General features: G+C 53.0%; 7 protein-coding genes across 7 annotated transcripts; 3 read left to right on the top strand and 4 right to left on the bottom strand.

Annotated features, from left to right (window-relative positions):
* The first annotated feature begins 583 nt into the window (after positions 1-583).
* Positions 584-5347, top strand: QC762_201810 (uncharacterized protein). The gene is made up of 4 exons (XM_062887069.1): positions 584-1288; positions 1399-1603; positions 1662-2229; positions 2284-5347. Exons 1-4 carry the CDS (start codon positions 811-813, stop codon positions 5110-5112), a joined length of 4080 nt encoding a protein of 1359 aa, XP_062746853.1. The 5' UTR covers positions 584-810; the 3' UTR covers positions 5113-5347.
* A 260-nt stretch (positions 5348-5607) lies between these two features.
* On the bottom strand, positions 5608-7886 carry QC762_201800 (uncharacterized protein; the record flags this gene model as incomplete). Its single annotated transcript, XM_062887068.1, has 5 exons — positions 6955-7886; positions 6731-6788; positions 6408-6675; positions 5824-6277; positions 5608-5751 (listed from the first exon to the last, which is right to left on the bottom strand). The coding sequence occupies exons 1-5, from the start codon at positions 7078-7080 to the stop codon at positions 5608-5610; spliced, it is 1050 nt and encodes a 349-aa protein (XP_062746852.1). The 5' UTR covers positions 7081-7886.
* A 943-nt stretch (positions 7887-8829) lies between these two features.
* Positions 8830-10763, top strand: QC762_201790 (uncharacterized protein). The gene is made up of 2 exons (XM_062887067.1): positions 8830-10110; positions 10204-10763. Exons 1-2 carry the CDS (start codon positions 8842-8844, stop codon positions 10756-10758), a joined length of 1824 nt encoding a protein of 607 aa, XP_062746851.1. The 5' UTR covers positions 8830-8841; the 3' UTR covers positions 10759-10763.
* A 215-nt stretch (positions 10764-10978) lies between these two features.
* On the bottom strand, positions 10979-11260 carry QC762_201780 (uncharacterized protein; the record flags this gene model as incomplete). The annotated part of the gene is made up of 1 exon (XM_062887066.1): positions 10979-11260. One exon carries the CDS (start codon positions 11258-11260, stop codon positions 10979-10981), a length of 282 nt encoding a protein of 93 aa, XP_062746850.1.
* A 417-nt stretch (positions 11261-11677) lies between these two features.
* Positions 11678-14384, bottom strand: ATG7 (Autophagy protein 7). Its single transcript, XM_062887065.1, has 4 exons — positions 13888-14384; positions 13714-13831; positions 12343-13653; positions 11678-12284 (listed from the first exon to the last, which is right to left on the bottom strand). The coding sequence occupies exons 1-4, from the start codon at positions 14085-14087 to the stop codon at positions 11820-11822; spliced, it is 2094 nt and encodes a 697-aa protein (XP_062746849.1). The 5' UTR covers positions 14088-14384; the 3' UTR covers positions 11678-11819.
* A 363-nt stretch (positions 14385-14747) lies between these two features.
* DCD1 (Deoxycytidine monophosphate (dCMP) deaminase) lies at positions 14748-16520 on the top strand. Its single transcript, XM_062887064.1, has 3 exons — positions 14748-15060; positions 15119-16110; positions 16170-16520. The coding sequence occupies exons 1-3, from the start codon at positions 15039-15041 to the stop codon at positions 16215-16217; spliced, it is 1062 nt and encodes a 353-aa protein (XP_062746848.1). The 5' UTR covers positions 14748-15038; the 3' UTR covers positions 16218-16520.
* A 1019-nt stretch (positions 16521-17539) lies between these two features.
* QC762_201750 (uncharacterized protein) lies at positions 17540-17806 on the bottom strand (the record flags this gene model as incomplete). The annotated part of the gene is made up of 1 exon (XM_062887063.1): positions 17540-17806. The coding sequence occupies one exon, from the start codon at positions 17804-17806 to the stop codon at positions 17540-17542; it is 267 nt and encodes an 88-aa protein (XP_062746847.1).
* Positions 17807-18006: the final 200 nt, after the last annotated feature.

Genomic DNA, 18006 nt, shown 5'->3' with positions numbered 1-18006 from the left:
CCTAATCCAGACTCAGGCTTACACGACAGTGTCATACACATCCCCATCACTCTTACCCCCCATCAACCACCCACTTTTGTATTCCCACATCATCAACTCCCTCTATCTCACAAAAGTCTCAACGCCGCAAAAATCGCAAGTGTCACAATAGATATCGATCTCAAGTGCGAGCACACTGTTCCCTATCCGACAGCCAACTGCAGGACGCACATAAGACTAAAAAAACACAATATCTTCATCCGAGAAAGTGGGCACTTTTTCAGACTTGACTTGCAGTAATCCGCCCTGCACACAGAGGATAGTCGCTGGTCCCAGACTCCGTTCATCTTCAAGGTGCATTCTGTACCCGCAAGGCGAGGTCATGTTCCTGTCTCTGTCCGCATCTCTACAACCGACATGGATCCCACGTATCGAAAACCCTTGCAAGATGAGGCTCAATACAAAACAAGTAGATGCCTAGTACAACGCAGCCTCGGACTAATTAGTAGCCAATGCTAACAAACCGAACTAACTGCATGGTTCTTCCCCTGCCGTCCCAATCCTCCCTCTTGGCTCCCCCTTGATTCTCCCCCCCCCCCGCCATCTTGCCCCTCCAAATTCCCCGCTAAATGGGATGCAGTTAGCTCTGAACAAATTGCTGCGTCTGGGGTGGTTGATAGGATACAATCAACTACCAAACGGTATGATTGACGTACCGGCGCGCCAACCATATGTTGTTACACGGCAGGAACTGCACACTTAGTCTCTCTTGCCTTCCAAGAACCCTGTTGCTGAACCTTGCACCACCTGGCTTAACAATGCTGCAGATGGATGGCACAGTTCGTTTTGCAGCCGCACCAAGACCCGAAACCCTCCTATATAAACCCATCTCTTGTTGCTCGTAGCCTCGTCCTGAACCATCCTCTTTGCTCCAGCGTACTCTTTTGTGTTTCATTCCCTTCATCACATCGAGGAGGGCTCCGCGAGGAGCGTGTGGCCTTGTTGATCTGCTTCTTCCAAAGTGCTCCTGATAAACGCTCCTTCCCACAGATCTCATATTCGTTTGTTCTTGATTCCTATTCAAAAGCAAGTCAGCACATAAAAATATATCAAAGCAACAATCGGAAGGTGAACAGGAAAACAACAATCATGTCCCGGCGAGGAGGCCCCGATCAGCCCTATGGCGGCAAGCCCATAGTCCTTCCGCCCCCTGGCTTCATCAAGCAGAGCGGCCGTCGTGGCAGATACGGTCCCCAGCAAAATGTTGACGACTTCTGGAAGAAATTCACCAGTGACAATCCAGGAAAAGGTATGCCCTTGATCATTGTCCATCTCCCCTCTTCAGGGAGTTCAGCCCACGGTTGTATCCAATTGCAAAACAACCCATCTTGTATAACAAGCCGCTGATTGCTAGCAAAGTAACAAATATTATTCCCAAGAATGAATACGCCGAGAAGCTTGCCAAACGTACCGCCGCCAAAGACCTTGCCAACGGTGGTGGTGGTGGAAGAGCGACAAGCACCTCGTACGAGGAGGCGGCGGCTCTTTGTCGAGCTAAAGTTGACAAGATTGTCAAAGAGTGCAAGAGGGTGAACCAGAAGTATCGCGATCCGCATTTCGACTTGTAGGTTCCAATTCCCACATTGCTCCCCATGACGTCGATTACTTACCAAGTTACATAGGGAGTGGGACCTCAAGACGAGAACGAGGGACTGTCTGGAGAGTTTGAGCAACTGCAAGGATGACTACCCAGAGTATGACAACAGTGACGACGATCAGCCTAGACATCCGAGGCAGCCCCCAGAGTGGAACCCCAGAGGACGGCAGCGCGCGAGAGCGTTGGGAAAGAAGACAAAAAGGAATAGGGAGGGTGGTGAAGAAGAGGCCGAGAAAGAGATCGATTCAGTTGACGAGAGCGATCATGTGCGCGGAGGTCAGACTGGCTATCAGAAAGGTAGCCGAAAGAAGTCCGCTGAGGTGAGGGCCGAGATGTCTAAGCTCTGCCCCCGGTCTGTCAAACGAGTGGGAGATATCTTTGAAGACCCCCAGTTTTTCATCAAGGGACCCACGGCAGACGATGTTCGTCAAGGGCGAGATGGTGACTGCTGGCTTCTCGCAGCCATCTGTACTCTTAGCAACAAGCCGGGCTTGATCGAGCGGGTCTGCGTCGCTCGTGATGAAAATGTCGGTGTATACGGTTTTGTCTTCAACCGTGATGGCGAGTGGTTCAGCGAAATCATCGACGACAAGGTTAGTTGCCTCCCTCGCATTTGGATCGGGATACAATACTGACGATATTTCCAGCTGTACTTGATCAAGCAAGACTACGATGAGCAAGTCGTAGATGGCTTGATCAACGTCGAACGTCGAATATGGGATGACATCGAAAACCGCCCCGACCCCGAGGAAATCTTCCGGCGAAACTTTCAATCTGGAAGTGTCGCCCTGTATTTTGCGCAGTGTGAGAATCTGAACGAGACCTGGCTCCCGTTGCTGGAGAAGGCATATGCCAAAGCACATGGCGATTATCAAGCCATCGATGGCGGTTTCACGGCCGAGGGTATCGAGGATTTGACCGGCGGTGTGACTTCCGAGTTGAACACCACCGATATCCTGGATAAGGATGCTTTCTGGAAGAACGAGCTGATGAAGGTCAACCAAGACTTCTTGTTTGGATGTTCGACCGGTCACATGGCGTGTGGTTATGGGAACAGAAGAGGCATCGTCGAGAGGCACGCTTACTCCATCATGAAGGCCGTCGAGATTGATGGCGTGCGTCTGGTCATGTTGAAAAATCCGTGGGGCAAGGGTGAATGGCGAGGAGCATGGAGTGACGGCAGTAAGGAATGGACTCCCGAGTGGTTGACCAAGCTGAACCACAAGTTCGGTGATGACGGCTCATTTTGGATGTCGTACAAGGATCTGCTGCGTAAGTATCAGCGATTCGAACGTACGAGGTTGTTTGGGCCTGATTGGAAGATCACCTCGATCTGGACGACGCTCGATGTTCCGTGGTCGCCGCAATACCACCACACCAAGTTCACCTTCACTTTGGAGAGATCGGGGCCAGTCGTTCTTGTCCTGGCGCAGCTTGATGAACGGTATTTCCGAGGCTTGGAGGGCCGGTATGAATTCCTGCTTGGGTTCCGTGTCCACAAGGCTGGCGAAGAGGACTACATCGTTCGATGTCAGGCTTCGGGCCACGGCATGAGCAGGTCTATCAGCGTGGAGCTAGACCTTGAGGCAGGCGAGTACACCGTCCTCGTTTTGATTGACGCGGAGAAGCATGAAGGTTTGATGGAGCCTGAGGAGGTGCTGCGCGCCAATGTCAAGAACCGCCGTGACAAAATACTCCGGATTGGCCTATCGCATGACCTAGCACTCAGCAAAGCCAAGATTGCAGAGACCGAGGAGGAAAAGACTGCGCGTGAGGCCTTTAAGAAACGTCAACAGCAGAAGCACCGCGAAGAGGTCCGGAAGCGTTATCTTGACTATCAGAAAAAGATCCACCGCCAGGAGTTGAGGCAAATCAAACAAAAGAAGAAACAGATGGCCTACGAGAAGGCATGGAGAGTTGGGCAGCAGAAGAAACGTGACGAGAAGAGGAGCGCAGCTCGGGATTCCAGGCAGCATATGAGGCAGGCAGCAGAGCAGGAGCAGGCAGGGGCTGAAGCGGATGATGAAGCTGACAAGCCAAAGGGCAACAACAAGGCGAGGCTCGATGAGGGAACTCAGACTGAGGTTGCTGTGGAGGAGGGCGCAGAGCCCGATAAGAAACCCAAGGATGGCGAGGAACCAATGAAGGTCGGGGAGCAACCTCTGGCCGAGTCACAAGTCCAGGCGGACTCGGGCGCGGAGAAGCCCAAGCTCGACAAAGAGACCCAAACTGAGATCGAAGCTCATGAGGAGAAAGCCGATGACGAGGCGGAAGCAGCAGCCGAACCTGACGTGTCCACTGTCGGCGAGGATACTCCTTCCCTTTCATCGTCAGGAGCACTTGCCGAAAAGAACAATGCCGCAGAGGAAGGCAGCAGCAATGTTCCTGCCAATCCTAACGAGGAAGCCAAACAGAAGGAGGTCACATCTGAGCCGGTTAAGGCAGCCACGACGGATGATAAAGAAGGAGCCACTGTTGACCCAGCCAAAGATGCTGATGTTGCGTCCAATTCCAAAGACATCGATCCCCATCCCGAGGCTACCCTCAAGCTAAAAAAAGCTCTCGAAGTGGTCTCTAACTTCAAGGCCGAGCTCGAGGACCTCCTCGGGACCAGACCTGACCAGAACAACGTCGAACAGATGCCTCGTCAACCTCACCCGGCCCCCATGGTCCCCATCTACCACCAGCACCCCGCCCAACCCCATCACCACCCCTTCAACGGGCCTCACCCTCTCTACCAGCACCCCATCATCCCCCAACATATGTATCAGCAACATCCCGGCTCCCAATCCCGCCCCTCTTCTAGACCCCCCTCGAGACCCCCCACAGCCGACCAACAACAATTCCAGCCTCCCCCCCTTTCCCGACCCCCTACCTTTTACACACATCCCCAGCAGCAATTCCAACCTCAATACCAACCCGGTCCCCCCTCCCGCCCCCCCTCCCGCCCCCCCTCCAGAGCCCCAACAGCTCCCTACTACCCCGACAACCAACCCCCCCGCCGCCCCTATCCCCAACAGCACCCCCCCGACGACGGCGGCTACATCTCCGACAACCCCTCCATAATGCCCCCCATGTCCCCCCCAGACCTCTCCGACTCGGAGCTCGACTGCCTCGTCTCCGACAACGACGACAACGCAGCCAACCTTTTGAGAAGCATGCTCCCCCGTGGGCCCCCTGGTGGTCCCCCCGGGAATGGCCCTGGTGGTTACAGGTCAGAGGAAGAAGATGAGTTTGTCAAGGACCCCTGGAATGCGGTTGTGGCGGTAGGGTTGAGGGTTTACTACCAGGTGAAGGAGGAGGATAAGGATGTGGAGGGGTTGGTAAAGGTTAGGGTTGTGAGGCCCAATGAGTGGGAGGTAAGTGACGATGAGGAGGAGGAAAAGGGGGAAGGGGTGGAAGAGGAAAAGGTGTTGGATGTGGATGACAGTGCGAAGGATGCGACTGTTGAGGGGGGGTTGGAGCATACTGCTTGAGTAATTGAGGAAAGAACAGATTGTGTGGGGTTTTCATGGGTTTGTTTGCGTGTTTGTTTCTTTCGGTGGTATAAGAAGAGGTTGGGCAGATTGTCGTTTGTTTTTCTTGTTGGAATTTTCGTAAGCAGGGCGTTCGTACTTCTAGGTAGTGTGATGCCGATTTGGTAGGTAGCCGAAAAAACTGATGACTGATTTCCTGTAGGCGTTTTCAGTGGGGGAATAATATGTTGAGCACACCAAAGTCATCATCATCGTCTCTTCATTACCTAAGTTAAGTTGGCACATAACGTCAACATCAAGTCATGTTGTCCCCATTTTCTTTGTTCCTTCATCAACCACGGTAGCCTGAATCGTGACATCCAACATTGAAAGGAGAGAAAAGGGAACCTGGCGCCGTAAGGTATCATCGACATGTATGAAAGCTCCTCGCTGGTCTGGGATGTGTTTGTGTACCCAAAAGTGAAAAAGTGTTTTAACATGCCCGAGATCGGTGTGCTATTTTTCGCCTGTGTCACCTCCTACCTCAGCTTCAGGCGCGGTGGCGGCGCCCTCCGGTTTCCTTCCGTAGACCACGTAGAGCTTGTGGTAAGCGTGGATCTTTCTGTTGAAGAGACTCCTCCTTACGTCCACGAGGGAGACCTATACCACAACGTTAGCTCCATCATCATCAAAGAAAAAAAAAATATGTTGCTGGAAAGGGAAAAAGCATACCTCAATCTCCTCCTGCGTCTTCCCTAAATGCTTGCTAAAAAACCCCAGACTGAAACCCTGCAAGCCATCCAGCAAGTTCCTCTGCCACAGCATCCCCACGTGTTTGAGTCTCGTGTCCTTTGGCCAGCCGTTGAGCGGGATCTTGAACACGGCCTCGTGGACGTCGACAAAGCCGACTTCCCTCATCCAGTCCTTGAGCTGCTCCCCGACGTCGACCTGGCGGTTGGCGAGGCGGGAGCTGTTGTAGAGCTCGAGGGTCCATTTGAGCCAGTCATAGTCCGGGGGCATGGTCCCGTCGTCGCAGTGGGGCATGCCGGGGACTTCTTGACACTCGAGCCAGCCGCCTGGTTTGAGGTGGTGGAAGGCGCGGGCGATGATTTCCTTCTTCATGTCGGCCCAGCAGCCGATTGTGACGCGGGTGTGGATGAGGTCGAATTCTGAGGGGGGGTAGTCCCTTGAGCACATGTTAGTGGGGAGCGGCTTTGGTGGGAGGGAAAGTAGGGCATGCATACCATTCTTCGGTTCTGTGGGAGATGGGTTAGCCATCGGAGGATATTTGATAGGAGAGAGAGGGTAAAACATACGAATCCTCTACAAAGAACCTCACGTTCGGTGGCACAAACGGCGGTTGAATCGGCGAGAGGTCCGTTCCTACTATCTCAGCATCCGGGTACTCGTCTCCCATCTCGATGGCCCAAAGCCCAGTCCCTGTGGCGATGTCGAGTACCTTCCGCGGGTACTTTTCGCGGGTAAACGGCGCCAGATGAAGCCGCCCATCCATGATGACCTTGATGATCTCGTACTGCTCGTCCATTCGCTCTGCTTCCGTGGGGTCATTGGGGAAGTAGTATGCTAGGCAAAGTTGTCAGTCACCAAGGTCGAAGCAGGAAGAGAAGAGAGGACATACAGCCGGCACGGTAGGAATGATATGTCCTGCCAAACTCCTCTCGGAAGTCGGCTATGGACTCGGAAAGGGATTGGGTGTCACTAAAAGGTTTGCATCAGTCTTGCGTCAGGCTGTTCACTAGGCCAGGCAGGTTGTTCATACTAGATGTCATGGGGGTTTGACTAGAAGCAACAGGATTCAGCTTGGCTACAGGGACATTGGACGATGCTCCTCGGACAACTTACATCGGCCTCGATGTGTGATGAGTCGTCGAGGACAGACTCAAAGGTGAACCTGTCGTCATCGACAGGCTTTGAGGCCGTGCTAGAGGATGACACTCCAGACGTGCCAGACTTGGTAGACTCAGCCATTGTTGAGATATTGGCACCAGAGAGAGTATGCCGAGATGGAGCTTTGGCGTGCGGCGCGGCTACACTACGAGGCAGCGAAGGGGGACGGGCAAAGGAGAAGGCCGAGAAATATGTCACTTGAGAAAAGACAAGGCACAAGGCCCAGAACACCGTATAAGCCAGCGGTCGGCGACTCCTCCCCGGATCCTCCACGCAAGGCCCTTTGCGCTCGGAGCCCTCCCTGCTGGTCCCTTGGTTCTTTGTCGATTTGAGCGGCAGCCTTGACCCAACAGTTTGGGTGTGATCCAGAAGCGGGAGCGTTCTGTCAGAACAAAGACCCGTGTGCGTGGATCACTGGCCCAACAGTTCGGAACGGGTCTCGACTGCCCTTGGGTGGTGTGGACTTGGACTTGTTGGCAGATCGGAAGCTCTCGGTGCCCGTTGATCGATCAGTCTGTGCCGTGCCGTTACCTAGCTAAGTTGTATTAGTGTCGTACCCAGCAATTGTCCGTTGATGGTGTGGGAGGTCCTGATCGCTGTGGGTAAGGTAGGTGACCAACTGGGTAAATTTCTCATGATAAATCAGTGGTGGGGAGTAATGATGATGGTGGCAGCAGCAAAAGATTATAGATCCGGCCCTAGAGTCGCATACCACCCTGAGCTGATTTTGCCCACGGAGCTAGCTTTGGCCCTGGAATGGTGAAGAAACGGGGGTTTTACAAGGGATACTGCAGCATGTTCACGATGAGCCCTGTGTCGGGTGCCGTCCCGTTCAGGCGAGATTTGGGTGTGGGAACTCCCGTTTTAGTGGGAAGCATGCTGATCATGGGCGCTAAAGTAGCAAGGGACTCCTGGGTTTTAGTGAGGTTTATCACCCGAATATTTAACTGCCGGTCTTCCCTCTTTCCCAATCATTCTCGCCATCGATCTTGCTTCCTGTTCTCGCGACTTATCACGATTCAAGTTGGCATGTGGCCAAATTCATGGCACGGTGCCGCTAACCAAAGACCACCAGAGTCCGGAGTGGACCTGGGGAAGGCTGCTGAAAAACAGGTCCACGGGTGCCTAGAGATGGTCAGCTTGCCCGTTCTTTGTTTTCTTTTCGTCTTCGACAACCTCTGATGCAGAGGCGTAACAGGTATCGCGTGGTAATTAAGCTCAACCTATCAGAAGGCCTCCCCCGTATAGATGGCTGTGTAGCAGTCTCCGCTTCGGGTTGTTGCGTGCTGCACGCTGCATGACAGCTCGATATTCCCCTCACTCTCACCGGCTCGCTGGGTGAGGGGCAACATGGAACAACAGCCTGCAGCTGCACATCTAAGGCTCCCATTTATCGCCTTCTCAAATGGGGCATATGTTTCTATCACCATCAGACTGTCTTCCGATTTTGGCACGTCTCTAAACATCCATTCACACTCAACGCTTGGTAGCAGGCCCGTCATGGGCTCACATCTAGTACTAGGACAGATTGATAACAGCCGATTGATATCTCATCCGACTAGGGGAAATGTCCGGAGAAAAAAAATCTAAAAAAGTCCAAAGAAAGTTCCGCACGTTTCACGTTACACCCGCTACCAAGAGGGTTACAAGGCTACCGTCCTTCCCCATCCATCGCCAGGGGGTGTCCCCGACCACTTTTCTGCTCCAACCTGTTGCAGAGCTCAGGTTTACGAGGGGTCGAATGACGATGGTTTCCCCCATGGCCCAACTAGCATTCCCTCCTGCCTAAGGGCCTGAGAGGGAGCACCCATCCCGCTTGCATTTACCGACTCCGCACGCGCCATGCATATGACCAACCAGTTGATCTCAAATCTACAGCATGCTTTCAAAGATCCCTCTCAAGCACTTTTCCTCCCCCCCGTCATTGGCCCTTCTCAAATATCCTCCGAGCCTCACCGTCTTCTCTTAGCACCTTGCCAAGTCAGCCATTGCCGGGAGCTTTCCTCCGAATCAAACACCAAGAACACCCGCCCTCCCACCTCCATCCCGCCCATCATGACGACCCCGAACACACCCACCGGTCCAGATCTCCACCTCGACCCCGGACCCGACCCCGAATCCGCCTTCCTCCTCTCAGCCTACACCCGCCTCCGCGCCACCGTAACAACCCACACCACCACCCACCCCGTCCTCCCCACCCCCCAAACCCTAACCCAAACCCTCTCCTCCCTCCCCTCCGCCCCCTTTGACCTCCCCCCATCAACCCCCTCCTCAACCCTCACCCACCTGTTGGAATCCATCCTCCCCTCCCTAAACCAGCAATCAACCTCCCCGTACTACTACGGCTTCGTAACCGGCTCCTGCCTCCCCATAGCCCAAGCAGCAGACAACCTCGTCACCGCCCTCGACCAGAACGTCCAGGTCCATTTCCCCCAATCATCATCATCATCATCATCAGGATGGGTCCACTCCTCCGCCACCTTTGTCGAGTCAACAACCCTATCCATGCTCCTCTCCCTCCTTGACCTGCCACCCTCCCGCTTCCCAGCCAAGACTTTCACCACAGGCGCCACGGGCGCCAACATCCTCGGTTTGGCCTGCGGGAGGGAATATCTCATCTCCTCCCGCCTCTCTTCCCCTGAAAAATCCGTGGCCAAGGTAGGCTTGGTCAAAGCTTGTATTGCCGCTGGGGTGGCAGATATCAAGATTCTGACGTCGAAACCCCATTCCTCGCTTCTCAAGGCGGCCAAGATATTGGGGTTGGGGGAGGAGTGCGTGCTCGATGTTGGACAAGATGACAAACCGTGGAGAATCGACCTCGACAAGTTGGAACCAGCCCTGAAAGAGGCTGAAAAAAACAGCACAGCATGCATCATAGCCATCTCCTCGGGCGAGGTCAACACCGGCCGGTTCGCCACAGCCATCTTTGACATGCCCAAGATCCGCAGCCTGGCTGACCGTTACAAGGCCTGGATCCACGTCGACGGCGCCTTTGGCATCTTTGCCCGGGCTCTGCCCAACACAGACGAGTTTCTTAGTCTGCGTGCCTGTGTCGCGGGCATGGAATTGGCGGATAGTATCTGCGTGGATGGGCATAAACTTCTCAATGTGGTGAGTTTTTTGAGTTTTTTTTTGTACATGTTTTCAACTTTTTATTTGCTTGCTGTATTAATATGTGTGTGTGTGTGTGTGCGTGTTAAAAAGCCTTACGACAACGGCATTTTCTTCTCCCGCCACCCATCCACCCTCACTCAAGTGTTTAGCAACCCGGGCGCCGCCTACCTGGCTCCCCCGCCATCCTCCTCTGCTGCCGGTTCCCAAGAAGATGGGATCTTCGGCCCTTTGAACATCGGCCTTGAGAACTCCCGTCGCTTCCGCGCCCTGCCAGTTTATGCCGTCCTGAAAAGCGAAGGCCGAGAGGGCATGGAGGCCATGTTCAGCCGGATGGTGTTCCTTGCCAGGAAACTCGCCTCTTTTATCCACAACTCTGAACATTACGAGATGCTTCCTGAGACTGAGAATCATGTCGAGGAAGACATCTTCATGATTGTGTTATTCCGGGCGAGAAACGAGGCGCTGAATAATGTTCTCGTTGATCGGATCAACCAGACGGGCAAGATGTTTGTGAGCGGGACGCAATGGCAAGGCAGGAAGGCGGTGAGAATCGCTGTGTCGACGTGGAGGGTCGAGGTTGAGAGGGACGCAAAGTATGTAGAGGGCGTCTTGAGAGAAGTCGCCGAGAGTTTTGTCGAGGCGTAAATGCAATTTTGACAAAAGCGAGCAGTCTGTCGGCCATATTGAGTCGTACCAAATCCCTTCCAACCCCAAAAGTCATGCAAGAATCGCGAAACAATATCGTAAACAATGGGTATCTTATCGTCCTTTCCCTTGTCGTTTCCATCCCCTTCCAAATCTCCCAACCCGCCCCGCCGTCGTTCTCCGTCCCAGACTTGCCACCATACAGAGTGCGCAGTCAGTCTTAACCAAACTTCCGGCTCCCCCCTTTATTCTCCGTCGCAGGCCCCTTCTTCGTCTTGTCCCTCCCCTTCCCAATCAGCTCCAGGTGCCCCGCCCTCGCCCCCAGCATCAGCTCCGTCTTGGCCACCATGCCCGAGGTGAACTTCTTCTTTTGTTTGTCTGCGCTCCCGCCGCTCTTGGCCTTTTGGGGTTTGTTGACCTTTTTCGCTCCGCCGCCGCTGCCCTTGGCTTTGGTGAGCCCCGGGTTGGCCTTGGGGGCCTTTTTGATGGCTCCTTGCGCCATCTTTGTCGGTTGTTTTGTCGGGGTGGTTGCTGGAGAAAAAAGGGAAGGGGCCAAGTTTGGTGGTGGGGAAATTTTGGGGAGAGGGAAGGGAAAAATAAAGTGGGGCGGGAAGTTTTGACGGGTTTGACCGCTTTAGGATAAGATAGGGATGAGCCTGGCGGGGCTAGGACGAAGTTGGGTTGGCGTGATGGGCATCTAGCCGGGGGTTCGACTTGCGAGAGCAATCATGTTGTGGACAAAAGTATAGCGACTTTGACAGAATATGAAAGGCTTCAAAGATGGTCAATGTGATGACACTGGAGGCAGCAGTTTCGGCAACATTTGCTCGCTTGTAGCTTTACCACAGACAAGATGAGTGTCGTGGTCTGCCCGTTCTCTGCAGAACTTAGCACTCCTCTCGACTTTCTTAGTACACCTCTCAGATAAATCACAAGCAGAACAGCATATAATATTTCATCTATCATAAGACCAAAGACTTGACCTAAACCCTGGATAACCATGAAACCCCGCTAACACCAAGACGCCAGCATAGCCGTATCTACAAAAGCATTCACTAACGTCATAGTAGTATACCCTCGCCGTCATCGTCACCTTCTTCCTCGCTCCACTCCACATCTGCAGCAGCCGCTTCCGCCTGTCGTTGAACCTCAGCCAGCCCACTCAACTCGGCAACATAGTCCCTATCAGCTAGGGCCTTTTTGACGAATCCCCATCCATCCTTTGCATAAGCTTCCAGAATTGGCTTGGAGCAAGCACTGCACTGTGGATATGACCTCCCACGGATATTCATATTGTTGAACGAGGACAAGAACCCTCTGATCTGGTGTGGTACGATGCCCAAGGGGTGCTCAGGGGGGTCACGTTCATATTCTCCATTGGCTGATGGAACAGGTGCGGGGGCGTACTGCCTCTGTGGATGCTGGAGAATGCTGGAGAACAACTCGACGAGGAGAGCCGAGGCAATAGCTGCCACTCCGGGACGGGTGACGGTGCATTGTTGATCCAGGGTTGCATCTTTCATGGACTATTTGCTCGTTAGTTTTGTGTATTGTGTAGAGAATAGGGACAGTTAGAAAACTTACATCGGCAGCAACAACGACGTCGTTGCAGAAATAACAACCCAGAGTGTCTTCGCTCCCATCTTCCGGTTTGGCTCCATGTCTCATGACCACATATGTGTCGAACCCAAGCGCAGCATTGAGGACGATTTTGTTCGCGGATTTGGCCATGAGCGTAGGCAACCACCTCGACTCGCGGGTATCCAAGAGCATGAAGACGGCATCGTGTGAGTTGACCAGCTCTTGTAGCTTATTGAAGTCGTCTCGGGTCTTAGCCTCGTTGGTAACTGGGTGCCCCAACATAGGCACCGAGAGCACATGCCCTTCGGCTTCCACTCCCGGGTAGATCCTTTTGAGCGCCTCAGCCGCCTTCAAGGCCTTTGGTTTGCCCCCTTGAAGACAGTCCTCAAACTCGAATAATGGCTGCCTAACAGGATTCGAGAATGAAATGGCACCATAGTCCACAAAAGTGATCTTCCGTACGCCCCAGCCCATGAGATTCCTAGACACATAACTGCCAAGCGTTCCAGCACCCAGCAAGAGACAGCTGGTGTTTTTGATGGTGTCGAGTTCCAGATTTGGTGCCAGGCGCCACTTCATAAGCTTCAAGTTAAGGTCCACAGCTTGATCGGCCAGCTTGGTCGGGTCCATATACTCGGCAAGATCGGCTACCCGGCGCCTCAGTTTCGATCCGCCGTCCCTTTCCCAGCCTGTTACGTCGGGAACCGTCGCGAAATCGAAATCTTTGGGTAGGTTCAAGGACAACGGGAGAACGATGCTCCGAGCCTCGTGCCTGCGTGCTTGGGTATCACGGTAACAAAGAATCTGTACCTTCTTCAGCCGATATCGATGCGAGATCAGGACCAGGAGATTTCGCAACGGCCATGAAGGGTGTTCAGGGTAGTTTGAAGGATCCACAAAGGCAACATATCGGTCCTCCTCGGGGATGTCGTTGAAGAAGCCATTCTCAAAATCGCGTAGTGACCCGATTTGCCACTGGTATCCTATTTCCTCTGCCATCGAGTCGTCCACCGGTCCTCTTCCTGTGGTATGCTCGCCCCGTGACTTCTTCGCAAGAAAGAAACCATGCTCCTTCTCCGTGCTGACAGTATACCGCCATGTGCCAACCGACTCGACGAGAGCTTCGCTTTCCCTAGAGTTTAACCGCTCGACGTCGCCAGATCGTTCCCATAGAGGTTTCTTGAAGTGTAGGGCCGGAAATGCAAACCAATATGTAAATCGGTACTTTTTGAGGTCGGCGAACGAAAGGATCGCGAAGGACGACAGTAGAGAGGGAACTGAGTAGATTGTGCCGTCTTGAATCGCATCCCAAATCTGATGTCCAAAGCGTGGTTAGTTCACAAAGAACTGGCCCCAGGTCAAGAATAAACACACCTGCCGGCCGATGTCCTCGATCATGGCAGTCTTGTTGACATTGTTGAAATCTTCGATGGTGTTAACGTTCTTGATAAACCCCTTTGCGCGACTCGTGCCAACAGGTAGGCTGTCGTCACTGTCAGCCATTAGTTCGAACAGCACAATGTAAAAGTTCAATTTGCAGAAACCTACTCTTTGGCTGTGAGGGCATTTCCCAGTATTTGCATCCTCACGCTGGCCTCGGGATCGGCCTGCACGCGGGGCTCGTAAACGCCCAAAACCGCGCGGGCGGAATCGTCAAGTCGGTCATGGTCGAGTTTGGACGAGAAAAGCGATGAATAGAACGGTAGTTCTATCTCCGAAGAGAATGGGACGAATTTGACGGGCGCCATGGTACTCTGTGGTCGCCTCACGGGGTCGATTCGCTGGGTTGATTCTCGATTCGTTGGTGTTTGGGGAAGACTGACCGCGGGGTTGTGATCGCAAGTTGTGTACGCGATTTCGGAGCGAAGTTACTGTTCGCGAACTGGTCAAAGCGGCGACGTTGAGAAGATCTAGGCTGGCGGCTTTGTTGGATTTGGCAAAGAAGGATAATACTGTTGTGGATGACTCGAATCGTCTAGAGCGTTAGAGATAGATACGCCTTGGAACACATGTGCGTCTCAGGTAAGCTGCAAAGCTTTGGTCAGGTGTGGTGTGGCATCGCCGGATGACCGGTGCCTGGTGTGTTACAAGCTTGGGAAGGTAAGACCTGGATTATATACGATACGCAACTGCCGTTCTATTCGGTTCAAGTAGGAAGTCAGATGGGAGGTACCAGCTTCAGTTCAATAGCGGAGCGTGGAGGAAGCTCTGGCTGATGCCCCGCACTTTCCAGGGATCTGCTTCAAGCGTATACCAGACTGCCCCGCCATGAACAAGGCAAGGTACCTGAGCCACCATCTTGGACAAAGGCTTACAAAGAAGGTCGATGGCCACGGAGAGATTCTAGAATACGGCCCATCAGATATGGGAAATAAGGAACGGGCCCAAACCATGAACATAGAATAGTCCTTTACCAAAATGTACTATTGTTTGATATCATGGCCAACTGAAGACAGGCACATCCCACCGGCTAATCATCGGTCACGAGGAGCTTGAAGACGCGCTCACGCGTTAATGACTTGCAGCTAGAAGCGCGTTTTCGTTCTCCGCCATTTCAAAACGGACTTATTACACACCTTAGCTGGCTGGAGAATTTCATGGTTGTAGATATTTACTGAGAGAAATAGACGTTCTCATTTCGGATTCCTACTTCTCCATCTGATCAAAACACCAATCTTCAATCTCCACTCAACAGTCAAATGTTCATTGGAATCTGCGGCAGTAAACACATGACCACCTTGGCCTCTCACCCATCCACTCTTACTTACACAAATCATAGGCATCTGCGCCGGCAAGCGCACCATCGCCAATTACCTCGCCGACCACCACGGCTTCACCCACCTCTACCTCTCCCCAAAACACACAACCCAAACCACCCCCCCATCCTCCATCTCCTCCTCCTCCACCACCCAAACTACCTTCTCCACCCCCGAAGAACTCCTCGAATTCGTCACCAAACGATGGCGCGACCGCTTCGTAACAACCGACATACCCTCAGAAGAAATCCTCGAATTGTACACCCGCCGCCCCTTCTTCCTTCTCCTCTCGGTTGACGCCCCCTTGACCGTCCGCTGGAAACGTTTCCTAGCTCGACAGTCCCAGTCCAACCACGGTCGGTTCTTGAAAGGACCAAACGAGGAGTCGGAACTCGATCATGAAGTTACTGATCTCGAGTCGTTCGTCACACTAAACGACTCCCATCTCTACGATCCAGTAAATGGCACCCAGGCGATGATATCAAGAGCGACAGTGAGGTTGTTGAACACCTCTTCTTCTCTCGCCCACTTGTACGCCACGCTGGGGAAGCTGGATTTGTTGAATCAAGACCGGCTCCGCCCGTCTTGGGACGCCTACTTCATGGCGTTGGCTGAGCTGGCGGCGCAGAGAGCAAACTGCATGAAGCGGCGGGTTGGATGCGTTATTGTGAGGGATAAGAGGGTTATCAGCACGGGTTACAACGGTACACCCAGGGGCTTGGTCAACTGTGGGGAGGGGGGATGTGACAGGTGCAATGCCGGTCAGGGGTCAGGACACGGGTTGACGACTTGTCTTTGTATCCATGCCGAGGAGAATGCCCTGCTTGAAGCGGGAAGGGAGAGGGTGAGGGAGGGCGCGGTGCTGTACTGCACTACGCACCCGTGCTTGACGTGCAGCATCAAGATTGTTCAGGTTGGGATTGGGGAGGTGGTGTATAGTCACGGGTATAGCATGGATGGGGATACGGCGGCGGTGTTTAGAGAGGCGGGGGTGAAGTTGAGGCAGTATGCCCCGGTGAGTAGCTTCCTTTCATGATTGAACGGGGATGAAGAAAAGCTGACGGGATTTGACAGCCTGCGAATGGGCTGGTACATCTTGAGAAACTGGATGTGTACAAGTAGATAGAAGACAACAATAGTTCAGCCGGGGACAATCGTTCACTGACCAACCCAGAATCATCCAACCTCGTCCAAGCTTGCTGTCGCCGACTCACGCCACAGACGATGCCAGAAAGATCATGAATAACACAGACACCTGTGTCCTCGAGACAAATCTCCAACGGGTAACTCAAACAGGTGTGTCAAGCCAATACAGCCTTCGCTCAACATGCAGAGCTGGGGCATTGGCACAAATGAGCAAGTAGAAAGATATGGTATCAATCCATCACCTCCCTCCGCACCACCAAAAACCGGCAGCCAAACCCGGTCACCGGCATTCCCGTTAGATCTCCCTCCCCCAACGGGAAAATGTGGACCCTTATAAAGCTTTCCCCGATCTCAATTCCTACCGGTTCTCCCCTTTCCTGTACCGCTCTCCGTGTCCGATCCATTCCCCACACCGTGCGAGAAACACTTACACCAGCAACAGCGGTCAAGGTAGCAGTAACAAACGGCGACCTGCGGCGCGCCCGGTTTAGATAAAAATGGCATGACATTCCCTCTCGCATGGCACGATTCTTGGAAGAATTTTGCGTAACAGACACCGCGCAAAGAAACCTTCCGTTATGGATTCATGACTGGGCGAGCCAAATTTTCATTATAGAGATATTCGGTACCGAAGCGGCCAACAAAATGATCTTCTTTTTCCAGCACAAGGGAACTGTCAATTGTTAGTGTCGATTGCGCCATCTCATCTCATTCACACCTTACAAGGCAAAATGCCAATTTTCACTCTCACCCACAGTGACATAAGCAGGATATTACGACATAGTTCAAGTAAATGGTGAAAAAATAGTAAATTGGTATAATGATGATGATGACAAAGCAAAATCATGAATCCCTCTCGGTTTAACTCCGTTGTGTATGTCCAGCGCCCTGCCAAGCTGGCTGTGCGGGCTGCGAATGATGTTCCCTCTCTCTTCATTGTAGAATGTCCCCATCCAATTCCGGTCCAGTCCAGTCCAGTCCAGTAGTCCAGCCCAAAAATCCCTTGTATTCCACCGCCCATTTCATGTTGTGTAAGGTCGACTAAACCTCCCTCCCTTCAAACCTAAGTCTAAGGTGTGTGTACCACCAACGATAGGCCTGCATAACTCGGCATACCCCATCCAGGCATCCATCCCTCCCTCTCTCTAGTAACTGGTGTGGGTGGTTCGTAGTCGTATTAAAAAAAATGGTGTGGTGTGGTGTGGTGTAGTTGGGTGGTGCGATATCCTCCCTCAAATCATACGATAACACTTTCTTTCTTTCCTCCTTCCCCTTTCGGACCAATCAGTTCCTTCCGCTTAACGGGACCCCCATCTCCAGTTGCTGCTGTTGTTGTTGTTGGACGTTTGTCTTGACAGAGGGACAGAGGTGTCGTGACGGTCGCCGTTGTCTAGCGAGGTCTTTGGTGATGATGAGGAAGAGAGAGAGCGAGGGAAGTAGGAGCCCATGTTGTTTGGGGGGGAAGGGAGGGGGCTGCTGCTGCTGGTGTTGGACTGTCTGCTCTCGCGCCAGGAGGAGACGATTTGTTTGCAGAGGTGGGCGGACATGGTGTGTGTCGGGGACATTTTGACGGCTTTGTTTTTGTGAGGTGAACTTTAGGAGAGAAGAAAGTTGTTGTTGTTGTTTGTTGTTGTTGTGGTGGTGGTGGTGGTGGTGGTGGTGAGAGCGGTGGTGTATAAAAGGTTGTGGTTGTTGTTGAAGACCGCGTGTAAGTGAACAAGTGGAGAGCTTGTGGTTGGCTGGGTTGATGAAACTCGTCTTGTTG

Source organism: Podospora pseudocomata (assembly GCF_035222375.1).
Source record: "Podospora pseudocomata strain CBS 415.72m chromosome 2 map unlocalized CBS415.72m_2, whole genome shotgun sequence".
Lineage (NCBI taxonomy): Eukaryota > Fungi > Ascomycota > Sordariomycetes > Sordariales > Podosporaceae > Podospora > Podospora pseudocomata.
Note: the sequence above shows the minus strand (reverse complement) of the source record. Positions and strands in the feature narration are given on the sequence as shown.

What these genes read in the sequence shown, in the direction of transcription:
- QC762_201810 (XM_062887069.1), top strand. Translation starts at nt 811, where the DNA reads ATGGCACAGTTCGTTTTGCAGCCGCACCAAGACCCGAAACCCTCCTAT. An exon ending in CAGTGACAATCCAGGAAAAG is followed by an intron (nt 1,289 to 1,398) that starts GTATGCCCTTGA and finishes TTGCTAGCAAAG; the next exon opens with TAACAAATATTATTCCCAAG. An exon ending in GCGAAATCATCGACGACAAG is followed by an intron (nt 2,230 to 2,283) that starts GTTAGTTGCCTC and finishes CGATATTTCCAG; the next exon opens with CTGTACTTGATCAAGCAAGA.
- QC762_201790 (XM_062887067.1), top strand. Translation starts at nt 8,842, where the DNA reads ATGCATATGACCAACCAGTTGATCTCAAATCTACAGCATGCTTTCAAA. An exon ending in GGCATAAACTTCTCAATGTG is followed by an intron (nt 10,111 to 10,203) that starts GTGAGTTTTTTG and finishes CGTGTTAAAAAG; the next exon opens with CCTTACGACAACGGCATTTT.
- DCD1 (XM_062887064.1), top strand. Translation starts at nt 15,039, where the DNA reads ATGTTCATTGGAATCTGCGGCA. An exon ending in GTTCATTGGAATCTGCGGCA is followed by an intron (nt 15,061 to 15,118) that starts GTAAACACATGA and finishes CACAAATCATAG; the next exon opens with GCATCTGCGCCGGCAAGCGC. An exon ending in AGTTGAGGCAGTATGCCCCG is followed by an intron (nt 16,111 to 16,169) that starts GTGAGTAGCTTC and finishes GGGATTTGACAG; the next exon opens with CCTGCGAATGGGCTGGTACA.
- ATG7 (XM_062887065.1), bottom strand. Translation starts at nt 14,087, where the DNA reads ATGGCGCCCGTCAAATTCGTCCCATTCTCTTCGGAGATAGAACTACCG. An exon ending in TCGAGGACATCGGCCGGCAG is followed by an intron (nt 13,654 to 13,713) that starts GTGTGTTTATTC and finishes TTTGGACATCAG; the next exon opens with ATTTGGGATGCGATTCAAGA. An exon ending in ACGTCGTTGTTGCTGCCGAT is followed by an intron (nt 12,285 to 12,342) that starts GTAAGTTTTCTA and finishes ACGAGCAAATAG; the next exon opens with TCCATGAAAGATGCAACCCT.